At 42.6% G+C, this 27,889-nt stretch overlaps 2 protein-coding genes across 3 annotated transcripts in view; one reads left to right on the top strand and one right to left on the bottom strand.

The window, feature by feature from the left end:
* atp13a1 (ATPase 13A1) overlaps positions 1-24,610 on the bottom strand; it is a 103,079-nt gene extending 78,469 nt beyond the window's left edge. Inside the window, exons 1-6 of the mRNA XM_063035883.1 lie at positions 24,120-24,610; positions 11,115-11,204; positions 9,630-9,817; positions 8,503-8,575; positions 5,088-5,243; positions 4,002-4,071 (exon numbers count right to left, since the gene is read on the bottom strand). Of these exons, the coding sequence (XP_062891953.1) occupies positions 4,002-4,071; positions 5,088-5,243; positions 8,503-8,575; positions 9,630-9,817; positions 11,115-11,204; positions 24,120-24,464 (922 nt within the window). The 5' untranslated portion in view covers positions 24,465-24,610. The remainder of the gene's footprint in view (positions 1-4,001; positions 4,072-5,087; positions 5,244-8,502; positions 8,576-9,629; positions 9,818-11,114; positions 11,205-24,119) is intronic.
* Positions 24,536-27,889, top strand: part of LOC134339415 (coiled-coil-helix-coiled-coil-helix domain-containing protein 5) — a 30,838-nt gene continuing 27,484 nt past the window's right edge. The window contains exon 1 of one of the 2 annotated variants that reach the window (XM_063035885.1): positions 24,536-24,674. Coding sequence is in view for 1 of the 2 variants with exons in the window: in XM_063035884.1 (XP_062891954.1) it covers positions 24,858-24,859 (2 nt within the window). In the remaining variant the exon portion in view is untranslated. Of the gene's footprint in view, positions 24,675-24,704; positions 24,860-27,889 lie in introns of those variants that run through there. The other variant, XM_063035884.1, reaches the window with a different exon arrangement.

Raw genomic sequence — 27,889 nt, 5'->3', positions numbered from 1 at the left:
CGTGAACTTCCTCTAGACTCTCTCCAATGAGAGCACATCCTTTCTGAGATATGGAACCCAAAAACTGTTGTTAATACTCCAAGTGCAGTCTGACAGTTTCTTATAAAGGCTGCATTATCTCCTTGCTTTTATATTCTATTCTCCCTTGAAATAAATGTCAACATTGCATTTGGCTTCTTTACCACAGACTCAACCTGTAAATTAACCTTCTGGGAGTCTTGCATGAGGATTCCCAAGGTCCTCTGCACCCAATAGCAATTACGTAAATTGTTAACTTTTGCATACTGCTTCACAGATTTTCAGGCTAACATGTGAAGCTTTGTGGTGGAAGCACAGAATAGAAAATTTTACATTTATGTTTTTTCTTTCATATCTTTAAATCAAATATTAATCTTTGACAAGTCACCCAGATTTTATACAACTTAATATTTGGAATTTTTCTTGTTGACAAGAATTTTTCGTGTAGAGGTAGACAACAAAATTAATAAAAACTTGCAAGCTTGTGTTTTTCAAAATTTCCAATACTATTTGCTAATTCTGGGTTCACTATAGCTGCTATCTGAGATGGATGATCATGTTTGACTAATTTTTCTTTTCAACTAATTTAAATGGCACCATATACAATTACTTATGTATTTTGTAAAAAGAGACAAGGCATGAACATTCAGCATCCTGTGCAGTATCTGGAAAGAAAAACCAATAATGTATCATATTACCGTCCTGTCATCAGAATATAATGGTTAAACTAAACAAAACAGTAACTAACGCCAATGATTTTTGGATATTTTTAAACGATTGCCAAGAAACGCAGGCACTGCTCCAGAAATGAATACAGTAGTGCAATGAAGGATTCAGTGCAGGTTTAAGCAGATTTATTTTCCATTTCATGGTCTAGGGTAAGAAGATGCTTCCCACCCTAAATTCTTGTCCTGTTGCTACGTTACCACCTGCCTGATAATGGGGCATCAGAGGTTGTTGGATGGAATGGATGGGAGGAGTCACTGATAATGTTAAGGATCCTGCATATGTAACTTTCCTAATACCTTGGATGGGTGGCAGAGAGACCCTGATAATCCTCTCAGCAGTCCTTGTAATACTTCTTAGGGTCTTGCAGTCAGGTAATTTCAATTCCTGTACCAGACAGTGATGCAGCTTGTCACGACATTCCTGATGGTGCTCCTGTAAATACTAGTTACATAGAGCAGGGGTCCCCAACCTTTTTTGCACTGCGGACCAGTTTAATATTGACAATATTCTTGCGGACCGGCCAAATGAGGGGGGGGGTAGGTTTGCCAACGGACAAGAGTAGCAATCAAATACATTGTGTTTACCCAGAAAAAGACTACAATGACCATGAAGCCTTGCGCGGGCACCAGAGCGCATGCTCGTCCTGACCTGCCGAATTTTTCCTCTCTGAAAATCCTTTTGGCGATTCTGTTCGGGTGGGGGGGGGGGGTGTTAATCACGACTGGAATGTCAGTGGTAAGTGGCTAATACACTCAATTTTGTTTCTATAAGGGTTTATCTAACAAATTTAATATTAAAAACACAGCGCATATTTTCCTCGCATGAATATAGTGATAAGTCAATTATCAGGGGAGCTTGAAGTAAGTGTTGAACGAACTTCCAGTAGAAGTGGTAGAGGCAGGTTCAATATTATCATTTAAAGAAAAATTGAATAGGTATATGGACAGGAAAGGAATGGAAGGTTATGGGCTGAGTGCAGGTCGGCGGGACTAGGTGAGAGTACCGTTCGGCACGGACTAGAGGGGCCGACAAGGTCTGTTTCCATGCTGTAATTGTTATATGGTTATATAAGTAAGTCAATAGTATCATAACATTTTAAGTAACGTTTGGATATTAAACACACAGCACATATTTTCCCCGTTTGAACATATAAAATCATTGCAACGCACCAATATCGCTGAATCAGTGGGAGCCCTGGGCTTGTTTCCCTGCAACAAGACGGTCCTATCGAGGGGTGACGGGAGACAGCGATACTAAAAGGGGGTTCCTTATGTCCAGTCTATTCCGCAATTTAGTTTTCCTTGCATTCATTGCAGAAAACTCCGCTTAGCAGAAAAATGTTGGAAATGGAAGCAACGTTTTCAGTGCTTTCGTGGCTATCTCAGGATATTTCGCCTTGACTTTGATCCAGAATACCGGCAGAGATGTTACGTCAAACATACTTTTCATCCGCCATCATTTGCAAGTTCGAGGAGTTGATCTTTTTCCCGCACCGACATGGATGACGCGTGGATAATGACCTCGCGTGCGTAATGGCTCAACAGTGCGTGACGGGGTATGAGGAAAGGTGCAGCTGACTCCTATCGCCAAATCATATCGTTTCCTCGCAGCCCGGTACTGGTCCGGGGCCCACTGGTTGGGGACCGCTGACATAGAAGGACGTTGGGGGGGGGGGGTGGTAAACGGACCTCACTCACATCAATCTCCTCAGGAAGTGGAGACGTTTCTGTACTTTTTTTGACCAAAGAGGTATCTTGAGGAATCAGGTAAGATGTCCATTTTGTGCACTCCCAGAAACTTGGTGCTCCTAACTCTCTCCGTGGATCATCTTTGTCCTGTCCACATTGAGTTCTCAAATAGTTGTGCTCACACTTTTTTTTTTACCAGCTGCTCTATCTCTCCTCTGTACACCGTCTTGTCTTCATCGTTGATGAGGCTCATCAATAAACTTGATTTGGTTTGAACTGGCTCAGTGCAGTCATGTGTCAGCAAAGCAGTGGACTGAGCACGCAGCTCTGGGGAGTGCAGATGCTCAGCATCATGAAGCTGGAGATATTTCTACCAACATGAACTGACTGACCTTTGCCAAGTCCAGGTGTTGAGACCCAACTACGAGAGTTTATCCACCAGGTTCTGAGGTATGACTGTACTGTACTGAATATTGATCTAGTCAATAAACAGCATCCTGGCATACAAGGCACCATTTTCCAGGTGGGACATGATGGAGTGGAGGGCAGAGGCTATGGAGTCATCAGTGGACTGATTTGAGAGATAAATGAACTGGAAATGGTACAGGAGACATGAAAAATGGAGGGAAAAAACACAGCTCCATGTTTTTTCTACGACTTAAGCATGCTGAGGATTAGGTTGTGTACACTGGATTAGACATCTGTACATGTATTATTGGCTCCAAGCATTTAGCCATTTAACTCTGATATTCTCACTTCCCTGAATCTTCACTTCTCAATTCTTAACACTTAGAAAAAACTTTCAACTTCATCTAGTTTTCACAATGTTCCACATGTTCATCTTCCATTTTAGTTGTAGACTCAGCCAGCTCCATCATAGGCACTAATTCCCAACCATAGAGAACAGCTTCAAAAGTCAGTGCCTCAAGTTGGCAACTTCCACCATGAAGGATCCTTTACCATCCAGGACATACACGCTTATTACTACCATCAGGGAGGTGGTGATACAGGAGCCGGAAAACACGCACAGAGTGTGTAGGAACTGCTTCTTCCCCTCTGCCAGATTTCAAAACAGCCCTTTAATCCATGAGCACCTCACTCCCTTGTTCTCTTTTTGCATTGTGTGTTTTTAATTTATAGTAATTTTTATGCATTGCACTGTACTGCTGCGCAAAACAACAAACTTTCCAACATCTGTCAGTGATAATAAACTCGATTCTGATTTAGTTCAATCATACTTCTATGACTTAAAAGCCAGGCAACAATCTGATGGCAAACCTACATTTTGCAACCATCTCAAATCACTGTTGAATCAGCTTCAGAATCACTTCCCCAGTATGAAACAGTTAGCTGCACAATACTGTAATTTGGAATGTAGATGAAAGGCTGTAATTTTTTTAAAATCCCAGAACATCAACATTTCAACACTCCAATACAAGGCATGTCAAAAATGGATTTTGCGCAAAAGCTCTATTTAAAAACATTGTGGAATAGTACTCCATCATCCACATGGTCATAATTTGCTCGAGTAGTATTTCCATATTAATAAATGACTCAAGTACTTGCCTATTGAAACAATATCACCAGGAATGAGCTCATCACTTGAGATCTGTCTCCACTTCCTGTTCCTGTAGACCTGGAGGAAACAAATAAAACTAGTGTGGACATACTAGTTAGAGCAACACATATTCCTGACGATCAATCACATCAGGGAAAACCAACAGAAAACGAAAAAATTCCAGTATTCATTCAAGCATCAGAAACCAGCACAAAACACATGCAGTAAGATGGCCTAATCATAGCATAGCCAAATCTTTTTACATTTGATCCAAGTTAAATCTCTCATTTATGAATGTTGTAACTGCAATAAAGGTAATGGAAAAGTGGGTTCAATTGAAACATAATTAAGCAGCAAAGAAACACATGTAAAGGAACAATAATTCAGTTGGCAAATGTGCTGGATTGTTTTCTCTGGAGTGGAGGCTGAGAGGATTTCTGACGGAATTTATAAAATTATGAGAGGCATAAAAAGCCAGAGTCTTCTTTCTCCCCTAGGGTGGAATTATCAGATACTAAAAGTATAACTCAAAGGTGTGAGGGAGAAAACTTAAAAGACATTTACAAGCCAAGCATGATTTTTCAAAATTATATAACCAGAAGAGTGGTGGGTGCCTAGAATATGCTGCCAAGGGAGGTGATGGAAACAGACACAATAGCAACTTTAAGATGCATTTAGACATGTAAACAGGTAGGGAATGGGGGAGAGACATTGACCACATGCAGGTCGATGGGATTAGTTAGGGATCAAGTTTAGCACAATAAGCATAGGCCAAAGGATCTGTTCCTGTGCAAAACAGTTCTAGGTTCTATTTTTCTTGTGTCCAATTTCTGTATCTTAAATTTCTGGTATTCAACAGTGAGGTAAATTGTGTACCACACATGTTGCTCTTGTAGTGACAATGACAAAATGGAGAAGTGTAGAATGCCAGGCATCCAAGAATAACACTATTAAGATAGAGTTTAATAATTGTAATAAACTATCATGACTCTTCCTGGATCTCTAATTAAAAGAGAGACAACCAGTGTCATTTATGACTTCCCCAACCTCACACTAGTTGAATACCAGACAACCTTACTTGTACAAGCTCCTACCTGGATCATGTAGGGCTTGTTGCCCATTTTCCGGATCTCTGACATGTTCCTCATTTGTTGCTGCACCAGGGAGGCTTCAAAGGCCACCAGCATGAAAAGGGTAAAGACACTGTAATACCAGTACTCATCCAAGCACCACAGACCCACACAGAACACCTGGAAAAAAAGGACAGACTTACAATATACTCACCACTATGTACCCAAATATCAGATTGATTGTTAAAAGGAGCCTAACGTGAACCTCCAGCACCGCTGTATTCTGCTACCAGGCTAGGTTACATTGGAGCGGAATTCTTTATTTTCCTCACTGAATTCAAAGTCAACAAGAGATGTATTTGCATTGAAATAGAACCACTTTCAGTGGTTGAATAGCAGGTAGATTTTCAACCTTTACGGTAACTGAAGTTTTTAATATAATATTTACTTCACAAACAAAATTCAACCTTATTTTTACAAAAGATAAATTGCTGTCCGGCAGAGAGAGGAACACTGGATTCCTCTCAAGAACTTGGACAGGTCATCTTATCTCGCTGTCTGTTAAATGTAATAAATTTGTTGGTGCAAACAAGCAGGTACCATCAAGACCTGGAATCACACAGATTAAAGTGTCACTCTTAGGACAAGAATCCGTCCTGTTACAAAGCATATAAATTGATTCCAGCTTTCCACTCATGGCTGAGGATACATCTTCCAATATGCTTAGCTTCAGCCACGACATTTCTTTTTCATGTATAGCCACAGACAGAATATTTCTCAATGTGCTTCAATTACTAAGTCTCCTGCACTATAAATAACACATGTTGGAATCTTACCCTGAATGCTTCACATTAAAATTCAAACAGAACTGATAAATGGAGAATTTATCTTTCTGTGGCCTCCAATACATCGTGTGATATAACTCATCAAAATGGAAGGCAAGTAGGTGCAGTCAGAGGTTGGACCAATGCCCCTGCAATGTCTTTGCTAATATGTCAAGGTGCAAGGAATATTCATAAAGAATTAAAGTGCCAGAGAACAGAAAGAGAATAAATAACAGTTCAGATCTAGGGGGGCTCAGGGATGAAAGATAAAACAATGTCAAAAGAGTTTGGTGAACATGTGAGTAATGAATATAGTGTGCTAAAGTGATCAGGTAACTTTAGGTACCACACCATTAAGGTCCACAATATAATGGCAAATACAATGACTCCAAGTACTGCAGGGATTGAGTGATGGTGGGGGGAACTTTACAGCCCAAAAGGAAATAGAAACTGAGAGCAGTACTGTACAAGGATGAACAGCAAAAATGTAGAACCTGTGGCCTGTCTAACTTGCTCAGCTATTCAATTATGGCTGAACTTACACCCAGTCCACCAGCAGGAATTAGAAAAATTACTGTTACTAATGATAGAAAACTGATTTGAGAAACAAACCATGGAAGATTATAACAGCACAAAGCTACAGAAACTAACAGGACTTCAATTTTCCAACATGCAAATTATATTTCGAAGAGGGAGTTAGATATGGCCCTTGTGGCTAAAGGGATCAGGGGGTATGGAGGGAAGGCTGGTACAGGGTTCGGAGTTGGATGATTAGCAGTGATCATACTGAATGGCTGTGCAGGCTCGAAGGGCCGAATGGCCTACTCCTGCACCTATTTTCTATGTTTCTATGTATACAAGCACGGCTAGAGCACTTCTAGCTTAAGAAGGCAGCCCTATTGAATTAGCATCTTGAGACCAAAATATAGTCGATGGAGAAAGTATTAGTGAATGTATGAAATGATAAAATCTTCACATTTAGAGTACTTATGGAGAACTACAAGGAAGCACCAAAGACAAAATGCAGTCCAATTTCAGTGAGTTCCAAGGGCATTTAGCTCCAAAGGGCTGCAATTAAAAATTAGTAATCCAAGTGTTGCCTAAACAATGAGAGGCAAAAAAGGAAAAGCATCAAAGAGTAGCAATGTAAGTGAGAAAGGAAGACTACCGTAAGCTACAGCACCCTCATTTCAATCTTAAAAACAAAATTGTAGTGGTTGAAGTCCTCAGCAAGTCAGGCAGTATACATGGAGAGAAACATTGCCTCAGTACTTCTAGAAACTCCTTTCTTATAAATTGCCTGTATTTTCAATTATTTCCTTTTCCATGCTAACATCAGGAGAAAAACAGCTTGCAATAATTGAGAAAAATGTGTGGAAGACATCCAAAAAAAAGGAATAAAGGCATCTGAGAATAGAGCAATACACACAACGTGCTGGAGGAGCTCAATACATCAGGCAGCATCTAGGGATGGGAACAGTTGACACACAGGCCATGACCCTTCATCTAGCCCTGATGAAGGCTCTCAGCCCAGAATGACAACTGTTTATTTCCCATTCGTAGGTGCTGCCTGACCCACTGAGCTCCTCCAGCACATTGTGTGTATTGCTCTAGGTTTTAAGCCTCTGCTATACTTCTTGTGTCTACGAGAATAATATAAAATGGGGAAATATAATTAATAGAGAGAAAGGCCAATGTAATGTTTGAGTGATGCACATATGCTAGCCGAATCTCAACAACCAGAGAACACAGATTTAAGGTAATTAGCTCAATAATGAGGAATTTTTCTTCCGATGTTTCAAGTCTAGATCCTTATCAGGACTGAAGAGTATTGGATTGAAATGTTGACTGTTCATTTCCCGCCAGAGATATTGCTTGGCCTACTGAGTTTCTCCAGTTTTTTTTTTGTGTTGACCCAGATTCCCAGCATCAACAGTCTCTTGCCTCAGGATTTTTTTTCCACCTTGCAAGCAAAGGTGACCCATAATTCAGTTTGATAGATAATTGGAGATTATAATGGTACAGGAAGAGATGTAAATAATCAGTGACTGGGTGGCTTAAGACCAGGCGTGGGTACAGTGGGCTGAAGCCAAAAGACTTCCTCTCCTCAATGCTCATCAATTTGATGATCCGATGATGGGAGTTCAAATATCATTACTTTTCCATCTATAGCAAAACACACAAAATACTGGAGGAACTCAACAGTCAGGCAGCTTCTATGGAGAAGAATAGTCAGGTGATGCTTCGGGCCAAGACTTTGATGAAAGGTCTCAGCCCGAAACTTCAACTGTTTATTCCTCTCCAGATACCGCCTGACATGCTGAGTTCCTTCAGCATTCTGCATACATTATGCCGGAAACCCAGAGGCTGCAGAATTTTGTGGGTTTATTACCTTTCCAGCTGTTCTACAATGCTGATTTGGTGGACTCGATTTATCAACATACTTGATATGAAAAAAAAACACGCTTAGACAGCTTCCCTCACTTAAATTGTAACATTTAAAACAGATTTACTTCAGTACTGATGCACGATCATGCTATATGCAAAATACTCATATTAAAGTCAAAAGTGGTAATACAAATACTCTATTTTTAAGCAATTGTAAAGGCACCTACCTGAAAAACAAAGAAAGGAGCTGTGGCCCTCTCTTTGAAGAGTTGCATAAATTCAGGAACCACCATTTCAGCCCTGCCAAACATACATATCAGAAATGAGGACAAATGCTGCATCATACTGTCAAATTTACACAGATACTTTAAGTACATGGGAGTATATGCAATCAAAGATCAGTTTAGCAGGAATCACTGATCTGTATTTTTAAATAATCGTGTACTTCAAACTTTGTTCCTTCCCATTTAACCCCAAACACACCAACTCCTTAGGATAATACTCCTAAGGAGCCTTGGCAACCTAATCCAATGACACAGACAGCAGTTGATGCTACCCTGCTTTTCTTAGATCATAAGCAAAGGACTATAACCTGAAAGCATGTAATGGGAATTACAATATTTCAGTAAAACTTTTCATCATTTATTTGTATGCTCCAAAACATCTTTAATCACAGAATAGTAATTGATCTTGTTAAAAACTTTTGAGTTATTGTGAAAAGTGCTATCAAAAACATTGAAAGGTAGTTAATTAAAAACGCAAGGAAAAGCATGACATTTTACCATTCTAAAAACGTATACTACCTGATCCTCATCTTAGCATCTTGAAGCCATTTCTCCATGTAAGCAGATGGAGCTGCTGTTTTTATATCTAACAGTCAGGATGGCGATTTCCTGGCGCTGGGCAATAGGCACAAATTCATTTTCGGCTCAAGTCAAGAAATCATTGCAAAAGTGTAACCAGCAAGTTCAAGATTTCTGAACTTGGTGGTACTAACACCAAGGTTACTAGACCAGGGGGGAAAGCACAGAGGAATGGGACTAAACAGACAGGTGCAAACACAAGCGGTGAGTAATTTGAGGACATTCTCTCAATGCTGATTACAATTTTACTTCATTAGTCTGCAACAACTGATTTAATGATATAGATCCTGCATCTGATGCAAGGTACATCAGATAGCTCCAAAGATAGCTCAGTTATGAAGCCATCATTACGGAAGAATCTTTTGTGCACTAATTATAAAATTTACACACAAACTACCAAAAATGTAGTTATCTTTAAAAGTGGAAAAAGACCGCAGCTATTGTATAAATAAAATTATATCATCCAATTTCAAATCATCTTCAGTACATACTTGTTTGTACCATATTTCTTTTCAGCAGCTTTCAGTTCTGTTTCATCCTGGAATCCCTTGGCAGTCTGGTAAAACTGAAGTTGAAAATCTACTGGAAAAGCCACTGAAAGGAACTCATTTTCATCTTCATCATACCAGTATTTAATCTTCTGAAACTCAAAAGAGATGATTTTCTGATGATTCTTGTCCTGCAAAGAGATAAAATTATTTAAGCACTGATATGTAAACTCTGAGATTGATGGAAATGAAAAAGAAATAAAAAGGCAATCACTTCACATTCAACAAGCAACACTCAAAATGATTACCTCAATTGTACCCAAAATCAATCCCTGCCCAAAACTTTGTAGTTCACATTTCTAAAATGGTTCAATTTATCTTCGATTGAAGCTTTATTCATTTCATACCCATCAGAAAGTTATCCATTTTCCCCCCATTTCAAATATTTTTGCTCCACTAACACTTTATTTTAATACTGAGTTCACCTTGCCTATTACTACTTCAGAACTATAAACACTGCATAGCTGATGCTCCACCAAAACTTTTCACTGACCTATGTTTGCCTTCTGCGCATCCTTAGCTATTCAGGAATCCCATTTTGAAGTGCAAACATCATTTACTATATTTAAGATTACACTGCACTCTGAAGAATCACATAACCAATAGATTTATGCTTCTCTATTCTGGTAGTTTACAATAAGAGGGCAAGCATAAGCTATTATGTCTTTTACACCTGTTTCACCGTTCATCAAAATCAAGGCTGACTGCCTCAGGGCCAGTTTTCTGCACTATCACCATATACCTCAATTCTGTCAAGATCCTGAAATCTCTCTTACAAAGGTCAATTAAACCTCCCTAACTTCCGAGTTAAAGTTCACTTCCTGAGTTAAGAAATTTCTCATCTCAGTGCTAAACAGCCTTTTCATCAAACTGTTCACTGGTGCTAGCATACTTAGGGGAAGTATCGTTCCCGCATCTAGACTGTCAAGCCTCTTGTTTCTAAATTGCAATAAGAACTTCTCTCATTTAAACATACCATGGCTGTTACCAGTTGAGAACTTTCACTGCAAGCATCTCCTTTCTTGGACAAGGAAACCAAAACTGCACTTAACACCTAATGCAATAGGGTTTGCTTACTTCAATAATCAACCCTCTTGCCACAAACATTATTATACGGTCAACTCACCTAACCTCGTGTCTGCACAATGGTTTTTAATGACCTGTGATGTCAACTTTACCCTCTGTCATCATTTAGTATGTGCACCAAAACTAACTCTACATATCCTCCTTAAGCCTCTTCATATCCTCCTCCCAACTGACTATCTCAGACAGATTTGGAATAATGAAATTTCATCCCTCCTCACCCAAACTGTTGGATAGATTCAGAAAACTGAGAGCTTAAGTATCTTCCATTTCAAGATTCCATTGCAATGTAATTTTGAATTGTGAAAAACAGCAAGTATTTTCAGCCACATGCACAATGCATACCTGGTCATGTTGAAGCGGCACCAATTCAGGGGACCCATTATTAGGAGTAGGAACAACCTTGGCCCAAGTTGCTTTGAAAGGACTTTGTTCCTATAGTACAAGAAATCAAAATGATTGCAGACAATGAATTTTTTTGGTTTGTTATCTGTTCCTTCTAAGCATCCAATAATTACTATTAATCATAAATTTATTTAGAGATACAGCATGATAACAGACCCTTCCAGTTCAACAAGCCCAATTACACCCATGAGACTAATGAACCTACTAACCCACGTCTCTGGATTGTGGGAGGACACCAGGGGAAACACAGACTCACGGGGAAATCATACTAACTCCTAACAGACAGCAGAATTGAACCTGGGTTGCTAGTGCTGTAATAGCATTACGTTAACCACTATGCTACCACATAGGTGCCAAAGTTACATCAAAATACTAAGATCTGCTGCTTCCCTTAATATGCTGATGTAGACCTTGAAACATCTTCCACTTCCTTCAGCAAACTACTCCCCTTTCCTCCAATACTTCTCTACACTTCCCTAAAGCTGTGTCTTTTCCCCTCAAAACTCCACTCAGGCCAACTTCTCCCCACCATGGTTCAATTGCCCATCACCATGAATGGGATGAGACTCTGGCTCTAGGATTGATTAGCTCCATTATACACTCCTTTAACTAGTTAGCAAGATTGAATCCTATGTTGCAACTCTACCAGATTAGCATCATGATTTTTATGCCTGGTATGAGATCTCCATCTTCAGATATGCTCTTTAACAAATCAAAGATTTACCTGCCTCATTGAATGCAATGGTGAGTTTCATTATCAATGTCTGTCTTCTCCCATGATCTCACCGTTAGCCTTTACCATCCAGCAGCATTATAGTGCAGCAAGATCAGATTGGGAGAGTTTGACTTTATTGAATGCAAGGCGCATCCTCTGGTACGTTGTGGTGAACAAACCAACAATATCTTTGAGTTCAGCCTCCAAGCTCACAAGCATTGTCTGCTTATTGCAGCTAAGCTACTGAGGCTCAGGTGAGCTTGGTTCTGGAATATTGCTGCAGCAAGTTAAGACTTTCCATATCAGTTTTGAAGATCAGATCAGTTTCTATGGAATTTTATTGGTGAAATGTAACATTGCATGATAAAAGATTGACAAGTGAAGTGGGCAATGATCTTCAGTGTTTTAATGAAATGAACCAAACACATTCCAACCCTCCACAACCAACTGATTCTTGCTAATACAAAGCAGAAACATATTTATAATCCAATTTCCAGCAGTGACATTCTTATCTACACCGTGCATACACATTACCCCCTCAAAGTGAAGCAGTGGTCTTCATGTCAGATTAATGCTTTGCAAGGATGTTTTGGCCATTATGGTTTCACCAAAAACAAAATCAGAAAATTACAGCATGGTAGACATTATTTGTTCTGTCAAGTCCAGCCTGGCTCTGTGTAAGATGATGCAAAGTCTTCAACTCTACCACCCACTACACCTTACCTCTGCAAATTCTCCCACCTCCTAGCTCTTTTACTACTTTTTCAACACTACAATTGACTCTGCCAAGACTGTTACCATGGCAGAGTAATCCAGACTGTAAATAATCGCTACATGAATTGTTGTTTCCTCATGCCATTTCTGGCTATCACACCCAATTTGGTATCACAGGCCAACCTTTAAATCATGACACATGAACCATATTGGATCGACTGCGAAAATTTGGCAAGTGCACTGATGGCTAATGGATCACACAGTGAATTGGTAAGGCTATGCTCTCTTCTAACTGCTGCCATCAGGGATGTGGTACAGGAGTCTTGGGTCTGACACCAGATTCAGGAACAGCCCTCATCAGGCTCCCGGGCCATCATGGACAACTTCATTCACCTCACCACTGATCTGATTTCACAACTTATGGACTCACTTTCATGGACTCAACAACTCATGTTTTCAGTGTTATTTATTTACTTTTTTCGTATTTATAGTTTGCCTTCTTTGGCACATTGGTTGTTTGTGACTGTGTGCAGTTTTTCCACTGATTGTATTGTATTTCTTTGTTCTGCAAGAAAATGAATCTCAGGATAGTAAAGACGACATGTTCTTTTACACTGGGTCTCCTACATGCAAAGGCTCCATGTTTTTTGTACAGGCTTTCGAATGCGCACATTTCCATCTTGGCAGGCCCAGTACGTCATTAACGCACTAAGCTGCCCAGTGTGTGCAGTGGCTAATATGCCTCAGTTAATTCTGCTACTGCATTGTCGGGCGTGCTCTGCACATACGGAGCATGCACACCCACAACACCCACAACCTCATTCATTGTACATGACATTTAAGATCTAGAAAGAATGTCAAAGCTCACAGGGTGAACACCTAATAGAAATTAGGGAAAATAAATTGGCATGATCCATTGGCAGAGCATACTTGATGGGTGAATTCTGCACCCATATCTTACGATAGCTACTTAGGCAGCGTGAGAGACACACACACACCATCTTGCCATTGCTAAAACCATAAGCAAAACATTCCATTGTTAGCTTGTGGACTTAATTTATAGAAATTGGAATACATTTGGAAAAATATGTCTTTTAAACAATTATATACTGTATACTGCTTAAACACTTATGGAATGCAGCAGTTTAAATTTACTTTTTTAGCTGGTTTGACACAACACTGTGGTCCAAAGGGCCTGTTCCTGTGCTGTATTGTTCTTTGTTCCAAGCGCCTACAACTCTCTAATATAGTTTGCGCCAAATCAGAAGAATGGTCTATTTAAAGATTTAATTTTATATGAACCTGAAAATATACATTTCCTTTGATTTAATTCCTAAATTCCTGTATCTCAGTACTAAAAGTAGTATACCTTGTGTTAAAAGTATTGTCATTCATGCTCCTGGGTAAACTTGCACTGCATATTTCCTACTAGGTATACCCCCAATTCTTCTTGCGTAAGGATGGTGCACCTGGTAGGGCACTGGAAACCTGTGCCAACCAACTGGCAGGATTGTTCAAGGATATCTTCAATCTCTCACTGCTGCAGTCAAGGTTGGCACCTGCTTCTAAAGGGGGACAATCATGCCAGTGCCCAAGAAAAGGGTGCCTCAATGATGACTGCTCAATTGGATACAGGTCTACAGAGGATCTCGACTCTCCAATCAGCCTCGAGTTGACCGGACAATAATACCTACGTCCAGCTGCTGTTTATTGACCACAGATCAGAATTCAACATAATCAAGCCCTCAGTTCTAATCAAACTCCAAAACATAGGCCTCTGTACCTCCTTCTACAACTGGATCTTTCATCGGGAGGCCACAGTCAGTGCAGATTGGAAATAACATCTCTTCACTGATAATCAACATCAGTGCACCTCAAGGATGCGTGCTTAGACCACTGCTCTATTCTCTATGCCCATGAATGTGTGACTAGGCACAGCTCAAACGCCATCCATAGATTTGCCAATGGCACATCTATTGTTGCATCACCACCTGGTATGGAGGGCCACTGAACAGGGTCAGAAAAAGACAAGTTGCCAACCAAGCAAGCTCCATCACGGGTATTAGCCTCCCATCAACAGCATCTTCAAAAGGTGATGCCTCAAAAAGGCAGCATACATCATTAAGGACCCCTCATCCAGGACATGCCCTCTTCTCATTGCTATCATCAAGAGGCAATACAAGAGCCTGAAGAGAGAGACTCAACATTTCAAGAACAGCTTCTTCCCTTCTGCTATCAGATTTCTGAATGGACAATGAACTCATGAACACTATTTCAGCACCCCCCCCAACTCTTTTTGCACTACTTATATATACAAAATTAAGTATTTTTTCTTATTGTAATTTAGTTTTTCACATATTGAGGTATATTGCTGCTGCAGAACAACAAATTTCATGGCATATCAGAGACAAAAAAGAATCTAGTGTTTTCCTGGCGTATATTACAAATAAACCCTTTCAGGCTTCCAGCCGGATACAAATATCAATCATAATCGATGTTTTGATGACAAACTCTGCCATCGAAACCACAGCTCCAATTGATACTTATATCTAGCTGGAAGCCCAAAAAGAATTCATGACAGGGAAATTAAATCTGAAAAACAAAAGTCAGAATGCTCCACATCAATTGGTTTTCCTTTATCTATTTTATAACCAAGTCTTCAAAAAACTTCAGATGACAAAATTAAGATTAGCTTTATTTGTCACAAGCATATTGAAACAGTGAAATATATTGCTTGGCTCAACGAACAGTGGATTTTGCTGGAGGAGGTGGGGAGCAGCCTTCAAGCATCATCAACATAACATGCCCAAGTCTCACTAGCCCCAACTGGACATCTTTGGAATATAGCACAAAACTGGAGCACCCAGGACAAACCTATGCAGTCATGGGGAGAACGTACAACCTCCTTACAGTGGCGGGAATTGAACCCAATTGGTGATCACTTGCCCTTTAAAGTTATGCTACCACGATACTAAAGTTATGGACAGCTATACTTGACTATCGAACATAAATCCATACTGACTCTGCTTTTTTTTATCCAAAACATTTATAACTACATGCTTAATAGTACAGAAAATGCCGAATTTGATTCAGGTAGGGCTAAGTGGTTAATAGTTCCTCATTTTGATAGCTTCAAACTTCAAACATTGCTATCCAGTCATCAAAGATAATTCTAGAATTTAAAGTACTTCAGAGATGGTAATCAAAGCACTGACAATCTCTTTTTCACACACATGTTCTCAGAGCACCAAATAGACTGCACTGATTGAAGTATTACATCACCAGAAAGTAAAATCAAAAACATGGGCTCCTTGACAGCTGGAAATTTGAAACAGGTACTGCTTACAGTTGCATCATAAAGTGCAAGACATCAGGTGGGTATTGTAGATAAAACCAAGAAAAATGCTCCCTTTTGGAACACAAAGCAGGGTTGAGGAATGGCCAGATGATAGGATACATGATCAACAAACCAGTTCCGATCGAGGTTAGAGATGGAATCAGATGTACATCAGCTCTGGCAAGGTTCGCAGGCCATTACTTCCAACAAAACAGAATGTAACAAACATCACAAATGTGAGAAAGTCTATGGATGCTGGAAATCCAAAACAAAACACTGGAGTAATTCGGGTCAGGCAGCATCTACAGAAATGAATAGAGAGCTGCCATTTTGAGCCAAGACCCTCCTTCAGGACTGAGAAGGAAGGGGAAGATGCCCAAATAAAGAGGTAGGGGGACATGAAGGAGGCTAACTGAAAGGTGCTTGGTGGAAGATTCACAGGATGAAGTGTTGCCTCACTTAGAAGGACTTTTTGGGGCTCTGAACGGAGGCGAGGGAGGTGGTACGTGGCCAGGTGTAGCACTTGGGCCACTTGCAGGGATAAGTGTTGGGAAGGGCACATGGATTAGGGAAGCGTGGAGGAAGCAATCCCTGTTGGGGGAGTCGGGGGAAGAGAGGAGAGAAGGTGAAGATACATGTTCAATGGCAGGATTCCTTTGGAGCTGATGGAAGCTGTGGAGGATGACGTATTAATGCAGAGGCTGATAGGGTGGTAGGAGGGGGAAGAGAATGGAATTAAGATATGAGGACACTGGTTCAGTGGGGCAGGAGCAGGTAGAGACAGTAGGCCTACCCAGTCAGTCCGGTTTGTTCACCTTGATGCTGTTTTGTGCCAAAGGTCGGCTGGCGTTTACAGGATTCGCCGTGAATGCAGAGCAACACATATCGGCCGGACGGGATGCACTGTGGAAATGTGCATCAAGGAGCACAGGAAGTGCATCCGCTTGGGTTACCTGGAAAAATGCAGTAGCAGAACACTGCATTCACAATGGCCATAGGATTAACTTTGACGGTACAAAACTACTGTGTCACACCAATGGTTTTGGGGACCGCCTGGTGAAGGAAGCCATTGACATAAAACTAGAGGAAAATAATTTTAACAGACGGAAGTCTCACTCTAAGTAAGACTCACAACACGCTGGAGGAACTCAGCAGGTCGGGCATCAGTGGAAATGATGAACTGATGTTTCGGGCCGGAACCCTTCGTCAGGACTGAAGAAAGAAGGTGGGGGAGGGTTAGAAGGCTGGTACATTCAGTTGAAAAACCAGTAATTTGAAAGACAAAGGGGTGGGAGAGGGGAAGCAAGGACCTCATAGGCAGGAAAACAATGGGTAGTACAAGAAGGAGGCGGAACCATGAGGGAGCTAGGGGAGGGGGCAGAGTGAAATAGGGATAGGGGAAGGGAGATGGAGAAAATTACCAGAAGTTAGAGAATTCTATGTTCATACCAATACTATACCTCTTCCCATCCCGTCACATGCAAAAATGCCATTCCCTATTCCCAGTTCCTCCGTCTCCACCGCATCTGCTCCCAGGATGAGGCTTTCCATTCCAGGACATCTCAAATGTCCTCTTTCTTTAAGGATTGTGGTTTCCTTTCTACCATCATCAATGATGCCCTCACCCGCATCTCCTCCATTTCCCGCACTTCAGCCCTCACCCCAACCTCCCGTCACCACAACAGGGACAGAGTTCCCCTTGTCCTCACCTACCACCCCACCAGCCTCCGGATCCAGCACATTATCCTCCACAACTTCCGCCACCTTCAACAGGACCCCACCACTAAGCGCATCTTTCCCTCTCCACCCCTCTCCGCTTTCCACAGGGATTGGTCCCTCCGCGACTCCCTTATCCGCACGTCCATCCCCACGGATCTCCCACCAGGCACTTATCCCTGTAAGCGCAAGTGCTACACCTATCCCTACACCTCTTCTCTTGCCAACATTCAGGGCCCCAAACAGTCCTTCCAGGTGACGCAACAAATCACTTGTGAGTCTGTTGGGGTCATCTATTGCATCTGGTGCTCCCGGTGCGGCCTCCTCTACATCGGTGAAACCCGACACAGATTGGGGGACCGCTTCGTCGGGCACCTCCACTCCGTCCGCGCAACAGACAGGATCTCCCGGTCGCCACCCACTTCAACTCTGCTTCCCATTCCCATTCAGATATGTCCATACATGGCCTCCTCTACTGCTGTCATAAAACAACAAAGTTCACAACATATGCCAGTAATATTAAGCAACATACATCAAAGTTGCTGGTGAACGCAGCAGGCCAAGCAGCATCTATAGGAAGAGGCGCAGTCGACGTTTCAGGCCGAGACCCTTCGTCAGGACTAACGTTAGTCCTGACGAAGGGTCTCGGCCTGAAACGTCGACTGCGCCTCTTCCTATAGATGCTGCTTGGCCTGCTGCGTTCACCAGCAACTTTGATGTATGTTGCTTGAATTTCCAGCATCTGCAGAATTCCTGTTGTTTACCAGTAATATTAAACCTGATTCTGATATGCCTGATGCTGGTATCACATTGAAGGTGTCTGCATGATGGATGGTTGAATGTGGAGGCTTATTGAGAGGTTATAAAAATTCAAGTTCCCTAAACCATTGATAGGAGACAAAAGACTTAGATAACAAGATAATTAAGAGATAGTACAGGAAAGTGCTGCTGAGCAAACATACTGAACCCATTTGATACTCCTGCTTTCATTTCTCACATTCCTATTATCCACTACTGATAAAGCTCCAAACACTGCTCTCCTCCAAAACAGTTTAAGGGCATTTTCAAAGTCCTGTGGGGGAAAAAATATTCCCTTCATTTCTCAAGAACCCTAGACTGCGATTGCTTAAAAAAGAGATGCCACATGAAAACATGTACTTCCTATCGATGGCCAGAAAGGACTACAATCTACAAATCAGCACACAGAAATGAGGAAAGGGCGGCGGAAACAGGCGAAGCAAGTCTTTGTTCATGCCATGCTGTTGTAGGAACGGAAGTGGCCATTTTGTGAGACTGTCCTGGAAATCGCTATTTTGTGAACTATTTCATTCTCCTGGATAACTTAATGTGAGCAATTGAATGTGGATACAAGAAATTTCTAATGACCTGCTTAAACCTGAGAACATTCTCAGAAAAGTTGTTTCTTATGTAAAATGGTGGCTTGCAGAAGGAACAGCCCATCATCCAATTGCCTGGACCCAGTGTTGGGTTGACCTAGGCTATGGCCACACTACACCCAATAATTTTGAAAATGAAGCCTTTTCTCTTCGTTTTGCCCTCCCGTCCACACTGAGCCGGCGTTTTCAGCCCCGAAAACGGAGATTTTCAAAAACACTCTCCAGAGTGAATAAATCTGAAAACGCTTAATATCCAGCGTAGTGTGTACGGGGTAAACGAAGAGATTTAAAAACGTTGTCGTGACAACACCACAACAACAATGCTTTTTTCTGCTTCAGCTTGGTACTGCGCAAGCTGTTATAACGCGCAGTCGGTGTGAACGGCGTGAGAGTTAAATTGTAAAGTGAGCTTTTTTGACTATTTAAAAATGCTGTCATGACGTGCCGGAACAGATGTTCGTAGTTTTCTTGAATGCCACCACCTAACAATTTCAGAACAGACGGACGAGACTGAAGCCAGAAGGGTTAGAAATGTACTCACCAAATACTTTGACCCATAGCTTACTGAATAAGTATACTCACTTCGCCCTGTTTTTTGTCCTTGCTTGTATGAAGGTGGTTCACCTATTTATGCAAGTATTTCTCTGACAATAGATGTGTAACAGTCTAATGTAACTTTGTATGGAAATACAAGATAATGCTGATGCAGACGTTTTATACATTTAACAAGGTGCTTTATTAATGCAACAGAGTTAGTCAGTTTTTCAATGTTCATCGTCAGCTGGGTCATACTGTCCGTGAACTCCGTCGGTTGCCTCCATACGCTCCAGTATTTGTTTTTTTTAAGTTTGAAGTCCTCCTGAGCGAGAGCCAAGAGCAATTCCTTTAAAGTTTTTCTACTCTGTAACTGGACAAACACGCACCAAGTATACCGTTTCCTCTTCGCTTGTTTTCTGTGTGTCCTGCGCATGCCCAGTAGGAGGAGATTCGCCCAAATATCCGCCTAATGTGGACGGAGATATTTTGAAAAACACTTAGTGTGGACGCCTGTCATTTTTACTCGAAACCGGCGTTTTCAAAATTATCCGGCATAGTGCGGACGTAGCCCTAGTTAAACTGAGTTGAACCTCTATTAGAACAAAAGAAATCACCTCAGGCACAAGGCTACTGGAAAGGGCCATTAAGCAATATGCTTGTAGCCCCGAGCCATACCCAATGATAGGCTAACACAGGTCAGATGACTTCTAACCAACGAAAGTGAATCATCAACTGATCAAGAAAAAAATAAGAATGGAGAATTTTGGGAGTACAGGCAGCAACAACTCAGACCAACCATCGCAGAAGTAGCTGACCCCATGTCAGAAACACGGAGATTACATTAGGATCAAGAATGCCTGGGCAGTGTAGAGACCCCCACCTTTCCACCCACCCCCCATCAGCTTTTCTTTTCAACTGTTCATGGAGGGGTCAGGGAAGCCTAGGTGTGCAAACAGGTATTCAGTTGGGTAAATTTCATGTGATTATGAACTGAGCCAATAAAGTAGTGGTCGCCAACCAGTCGATCGCGATGGACCGGTCGATCTCTGAGACTTTCCCAACAGATCTCGAAAATAATTAAAAAATAAACACACAAATACATTATGCCTGATAACCTTTTTGACGCAAATATGTAGTAATTTCTTTGAAAAAGGACCACTTGACAACTTCATGCCCAAAAGGAACAACTTTATCTGGAACGGTAAAACAAAATTCACATAAAGATTTTTACTGACGCGCACTGGGCAGAAAAGACTGGAAGGAAAACCCCGCAACCCCGGAAACAATCTCTCTTTACAAACAGCTTTCTGTAGCGGGAGTATTGCTATATTACCATGATCCTAATTGGTATTAACTTATCTTTATAATGCTCACAACACTTCTCTCCCTTTAAATTTCAACATTCCCCAAATGTAAAAGAAATGGGAAACTAAAACAGTGGTGTCATTAGCTTGTGTACCCCTGAAACTTATACTAGTGTCTCAGTGACAGTTTACCAATACCAGGAAAGTTGAGGAGCTGAAAACAGGGTTGAAGGCCCAGCAAACATGCTGCTCAGAGGACATGGATCGACAATTGTTAAAGGACTTGTCACTCTGAATATTTTTCATGACAGTTCGATGAATCCCTGGACGTAATGCAAACAGCTCAGTTTGTTGTATTTGTCAGAACGGCTTTCCAGAATTTTACAAAGGAGGGCTTCCTCACTCTTTTGCACTTAAAGTAGAGAACGAGAGGTGAGGATACTTCCAATGAGTTTTTAAAAAAGTCTGTGAAAATGACATCCCCATTCATAAACTGGTGGCAATCACTACTGATGGGGCCCCAGCAATGCGCGGTGTGCGCGTTGGTTTTATAGCACTGTTCCGTAATGACCCTGATTTTCCCAACTTCTTGAATTATCACTGTGCGATTCATCAGCAGGCCTTGGCTGGGAAGGTTGTGGACTTTTCTCATGTAATGACACTGGCGGTCAAACTGAAACTTGATTCGAGCAAAAGCTTTTCAGCACCGCTTATTCAAGGCGTTATTGGATGAGCTCAATGCCACTATGGCCTGTTTGATAGGCTAGTTAGTGTTTCCTTGGTTGAATTAATTTGAAAGTTTGACAAAAGCATTTTATGTAAGTAAAATACAATTAGCCCAAACAAAGGGCCTCAAATTGGAAGTACAATCTGAGCTGTTTTTTTCTCTAAATTATTTAGTAGGTCAATCTTGCCTTTCACTAAGGCTGAGGTAGGGGATCTTGAGCTTAAAAGGTTGGTGACCACTACAATAAAGGTATTTGACAGTAAATACAGATTTTCTCTTTCCCCAACTAATCATTATTGGGGGGTAAATCCATGTAACAATATCAGTGCAACACAAGCACGCAGAGGGGTGCAAACCAAAGATGGTCTGCTCAACATCCCCGACAACCCATCTCTCCGCTCAACCTCCCCGACGACCCATCTCTCCGCTCAACCTCCCCGACGACCCATCTCTCCGCTCAACCTCCCCGACGACCCATCTCTCCGCTCAACCTCCCCGACGACCCATCTCTCCGCTCAACCTCCCCGACGACCCATCTCTCCGCTCAACCTCCCCGACGACCCATCTCTCCGCTCAACCTCCCCGACGACCCATCTCTCCGCTCAACCTCCCCGACGACCCATCTCTCCGCTCAACCTCCCCGACGACCCATCTCTCCGCTCAACCTCCCCGACGACCCATCTCTCCGCTCAACCTCCCCGACGACCCATCTCTCCGCTCAACCTCCCCGACGACCCATCTCTCCGCTCAACCTCCCCCACGACCCATCTCTCCGCTCAACCTCCCCCACGACCCATCTCTCCGCTCAACCTCCCCCACGACCCATCTCTCCGCTCAACCTCCCCCACGACCCATCTCTCCGCTCAACCTCCCCCACGACCCATCTCTCCGCTCAACCTCCCCCACGACCCATCTCTCCGCTCAACCTCCCCCACGACCCATCTCTCCGCTCAACCTCCCCCACGACCCATCTCTCCGCTCAACCTCCCCCACGACCCATCTCTCCGCTCAACATCCCCGACGACCCATCTCTCCGCTCAACATCCCCGACGACCCATCTCTCCGCTCAACATCCCCGACGACCCATCTCTCCGCTCAACATCCCCGACGACCCATCTCTCCGCTCAACATCCCCGACGACCCATCTCTCCGCTCAACATCCCCGACGACCCATCTCTATGCTCAAAATCCCCGACGACCCATCTCTCTGCTCAACATCCCCGACGACCCATCTCTATGCTCAAAATCCCCGACAACCCATCTCTCAGCTCAACATCCCCGTCAACCCATCTCTATGCTCAAAATCCCCGACAACCCATCTCTCAGCTCAACAGGCATCAGCAGAAGCTGCAGATGCTGCACAAGACTCTTGATGTCAAAATGGAATGGAAGCATGTTATCAACTTCAAGGGACTGCTAATTACGATATCTGCATTGTAAGTTACCCATTCTGGTACACCTACACAGTACATTCCCTGCCCTAATGTCCACGCTCACCTACAAATTTTCTGTAACCCTATTATCAGCTATTACAGTTTAATATCCTTGCCAACAGGTACACCGACAGCATGCTTCTACTGTCCTTAATTCAAGAATGCCTACATTGTCCTACCTCTGCCTATTCTCTGCAGCTTAAAACACACTGTTTTACAGTTTCCCCAATTCTTATGGAAGATCGTCAATCCAAAACATTAATTCTGCACCACTCCACCTACAACGTTTAACCTGCTGAATATCTCTAGCAGCTTATGATTTTGTTACCTACACCATGTCCTTGAATCCCAACCTACCCACACTCTTTGCACCCAGCCCCCTTACCTACCTTACAATCTGATTTATTATCACCGGCGTGTGACGTGAAATTCATTAAATTAGCAGTTCAATGCAATACACAAAACAGAAAAAAATCAAAATAAAATAATAAGTGTATTGAATAGATTAAAAACCATACAAAAAAAACTGAAACCGTATACATTAAAAAAGTGAGGTACTGTCAAGGGTTCAATGCCTATTTAGGAATCGGATGGCAGAAGGGAAGAAGCTGTTCCTGAATCGCTGAGTGTGTGCCTTCAGGCTTCTGTAATTCCTACCAGATGGTAACAGTGAGGAAAGTCCACAACACCCCCTACCCTGTCATACTTACGCCTTCCATATGCAGTCCCCATTAAGTAGCACACCTTCACCATACATACAATCCCTTTATCCCAGTGCAACCACACCTCATACACCCTGTTGTACCCACACTGTGCCCAGTCAACCTCCGTAGTCCAGCACGCATACATGTGAACTTCTCCCCAACTAACCTTACGCAAAGCATACCCTGTTTGTACATTACCACTCCTACATCCCAGAGTAGTTATTATGCGCTCTTACCTATGACAGCTGGTGTACCTCATCTTTCTCTCCCCTACACTCGGAACCATATAGAGGTTGTATGCCTTTCGCTAGGTATACATCCCCATCCCTGACCATTCCCCTCGCAGGCGCGCAATTCTTACCGCGGTGCAGGTAAGCAGGCAATGTGCGTGCACTGACCAGTGCCCGGACAATACGGTGAGGATGTGGGCGATTCCCAGTGCGGCGAGCGCGATGAGACCCGCCTCCGGGTACTGGCTGACCCCGTAGCGGCACACCCACAGGTACAGCCAGGCGACGTACAGCGCCGCGAAGGGCCCGAGGGTACCGTGCAGCAGCCAGTGCCGGCGGCGGTAGAGCGACACACTCTCCACCAGCTCATCGTGGAGGACGGCCGCCCGCCTAGGTTTGGCCTCCGCTTCCACCGCACTCATCGCCGGGCTGGGAGAGACAGGCCCGACATCGTGACGCTGCACAGCAACCGGCATCTCCTCCACGTGACCCAGCGGCGACTTTACTACCACTTCCGGCTCACGTGACTGACCTGGCCACCATATTTCCGCTAAGAGTGTCACGGAACTGCGCGTTTTACCCCACACTTTGAGCTACTCCTGTACAACTGGTGCTACGTCCTCTTTTCTTAGAAATTATTCTGCAGAATGGCCAACGGCGATCGCAGCCGCCGCCTGGATTTGCAGGTATCACCCAATATCGAATCAAAAGGGAGCTAATAATGATGGTCAGTCGGCTGGTGCAATAGGATGCGGCGACTGTAGGGCAGTGGGCAGGGCTTCTCCCGTGGACCAATCAGCTTCGCGGTCTGTCCTCTTCCTCCCGTAACCTTGGCGCTGCGTGCCGGTCGGTGTGGATGTTCCGGCACCATGTGAGTGGGGGGTCTACTGTCCGGTTTGTTGAGGGGGGAAAAAGAGCGGGGTCGTGGTATTTTACTGGCAGTGGAACAAGGGGAAAGAATAGCGCTTAGGCTTTTGAAGTAATGATGTTTAAATACTAAACGAAAGTTTGAGGGTGTCTTGCCCTGTAGAGGTGAGTGATCAGTGAAGGGAAGCACCGTACCTGTTGGAGGGATCCTTGGCTACCCTCAAGCAGGTAACGTTTCATAGTTGGATCTTTAACCAGAACTGGGAAGAAGAAAAGAAAATTTGGTTCTCCTCTGAATACCACCATCTGTACAGTTACTGACAAGCCTCTTGAAGACAATTTCGATTTAGTTACAGCAAAGATGTTGAATGATGCAATGAATTAACCATAAGGTCAATACTTCCTTGGAATCATCATCGTGCCGTGCCCAGTTTGAGCTTTGACTGCCATGGCCCACACACTCCTGTTTTGGGTCAAGTGGATCAATTCATTGGTATTCATTTCCAGATCTCTGGCTGCTGCCTCCATCATCATTTGTCTTTGCCTTCCTCTTGCTTTCTTCCCTTCAATCTTTCCCATAATTACCCTGTATTCTAACTCCTCTTTCCTGATCACATGTCCAGTGAAGTCACATTGCCTTTTTATGATCTCATATATTATTTCTCTTTTTGTGCTTGCTCTGTTCATGACATCCTCATTAGATATTCATTTCATCCATGATATTCCTCAAAAATCACATCTCTGCTGCTTCAGTTCATTTCCTCATGTTACTAGATATTGTCCAGCATTCTGAGCCATATAACGTAACTGCATAAACGTAACATTTCAGTGCTCTGAGGCGGGTTGTCATGCCTAGTTTAGTGTTGGTCAGTATACTCTTCATTCTCGTAAAGGTGTCTTTTGCCATCCCTATTCTTCTTTTGATATCCATGTTGCACCTGCCATCTGATGTCACCCAGCTTCCTAACTACCCTCCAACTTCCTTGGAATACCCTGATTAATAACCATCAGGATCCAATCCAGACCTCTGGATTAACAGGCCTGCATTTGTATAAGTGTGGGTTTTCGTTGACAAACATTTGGATCTTCCAACATTCCACCAGCATTTTAACATTTTGTAATTTTTGCTCTATCATGGGTATTAGAGGCCTGATAAGCATTCCAACTGGAGCCATATGCAAATACAGGGTTCTCTACCATTTGTAATTTTGATTGGGGCATTCTTGCTACATTGGACAGATAAGAATTGGTATTGTTTCATTATTGTCACATGTACGAGGAGACAGTGTGACGAAAAACCAAGTTATCAGAAGATTGATGCTGATGAGAGAGATATGAGAGACAAAGGGAGAAGCGTTCAAAATGTTAATGAGAGAGGAGAGAGATTAACGAAAAGAGACACAGTTCCGAGTATTGACAGACCAGTTGCTTTGAACCTGAACTGTTTGAAGTTTGATGGACAGGCGATACCCCAGCAGGGGGATAAAAGGAACAGGTTCGCTAAGGCACGACAGACACCATGAGATCACGAGATAACGAGACCCTGGAAAAGCGGTGTGCCCCCACAAGTTGGTGCGAGTTTGGAGGTCTGGTCATGAGACCGACCATAGACGCACAGGGTGAAAAGGTACGATTGGCGGGAACCTGGTGTGTGTGTCCACCCTTGCCTGGGTGCCGGGTTCACCGCGGAAGAACGGTCGTATCCGGAATGGAAGGGTCACAGTCGGTGACCACAGAAGACATTAAAAGGGCTCGCCCGAAAGCTAACTGCGAAGAATGAAGGTCTGTGTGAATCAGAATTTGCATATTATCTCTCTCTCTCTCTCTCCCCACACCAGCACAACAGCGATTACTGCGAACTGTACTCAGCTGAACTGAACTCTGCGTCACTTGAGACTGATCATTTTACCCCTAGACTGCGATAGAGCTTGTTTGATTCCTATTACCCTAGTTCTGTGTACATGTGTGTTTTATCATTGCTAACCTGTTGCATTTATATCCTTACAATTAGAGTACTGTGTTACTTATTTCTTTAATAAAACTTTCTTAGTTCCAGTAATCCAGACTCCAACTAAGTGGTCCATTTCTGCTGTTTTGGCAACCCAGTTACGGGGTACGTAACAACAGTGAAAAAAGCTTGTTCTGTATACGGTGTATGCAGATCAGGTCATTACACAGTGCATTGAGCTAAAATCATAAGAGAAGGTAGATTTGAGACAAAAGAGCCCATTTTACATACAGTAGATATGATAAGACAATGTATCATACAAAATTCAGTTATACAGTGAAAAAGTACAGAATGGGCCAGTGATCAACCCATTTATACTGACCCTTTTGTAAAACTACAGTAATCTTATTTGTACATGTCTTGCCTATTTGACTATCTGTACAAATGAAGACCAAATTGGCCAGATAATATGCCAATCAGATGTAAATTGGCTCTCTGCAATAACTGCCCCTTCCATGTTACTTTGTGTTACTTTTACAACAGCTCTATCAGAATCAGGTATAATATCACCAGCACTTGTCATGAAATTTGTTACCTTTGCCGCAGCAGTACAGTACAATACACGATAATAGAAAAAAACTGAATTACGGTAAATATATATACTGTAACATTGATGTGGCCAGTCAGAATGCTCTCCACAGTACATCTGTAGAAATTTGGGAGTGTTTTAGGTGACATCCCAAATCTCAAACTCCTAATGAACTGTAGTCACTGTCTTGCCCTCTTTATAGCTATGGTGCTTCACTTCTGAAAACGTGGTTGTAATTTGAAGAGAGCTTTAAGTGCCAAGGCAAAAATTACCTCTAACTTGGAAGACAGTGGCAGTATCATGGGCAGAAAAGGGTTGACTGAAAGTAAACTGGAGATGTGCAGGTGTAATGTTCTGAAAATGTGATGTTTCTAACCCATTACCCTAAATACGTCAGACTTTAACATACACAACCTAGTTTCTGAAAACTTAAGTTACACATTTCAATTTTATTTCTTTTTAAATTCATCATAATATTGTTTATAATTGCACTTGCT

The sequence above is a fragment of the Mobula hypostoma genome, chromosome 29, assembly GCF_963921235.1.
Source record: "Mobula hypostoma chromosome 29, sMobHyp1.1, whole genome shotgun sequence".
NCBI classification, from domain to species: Eukaryota; Metazoa; Chordata; class Chondrichthyes; order Myliobatiformes; family Myliobatidae; genus Mobula; species Mobula hypostoma.
The sequence above is the reverse complement of the archived record's forward strand: the minus strand, read 5'-3'. Positions and strand labels throughout refer to the sequence as shown.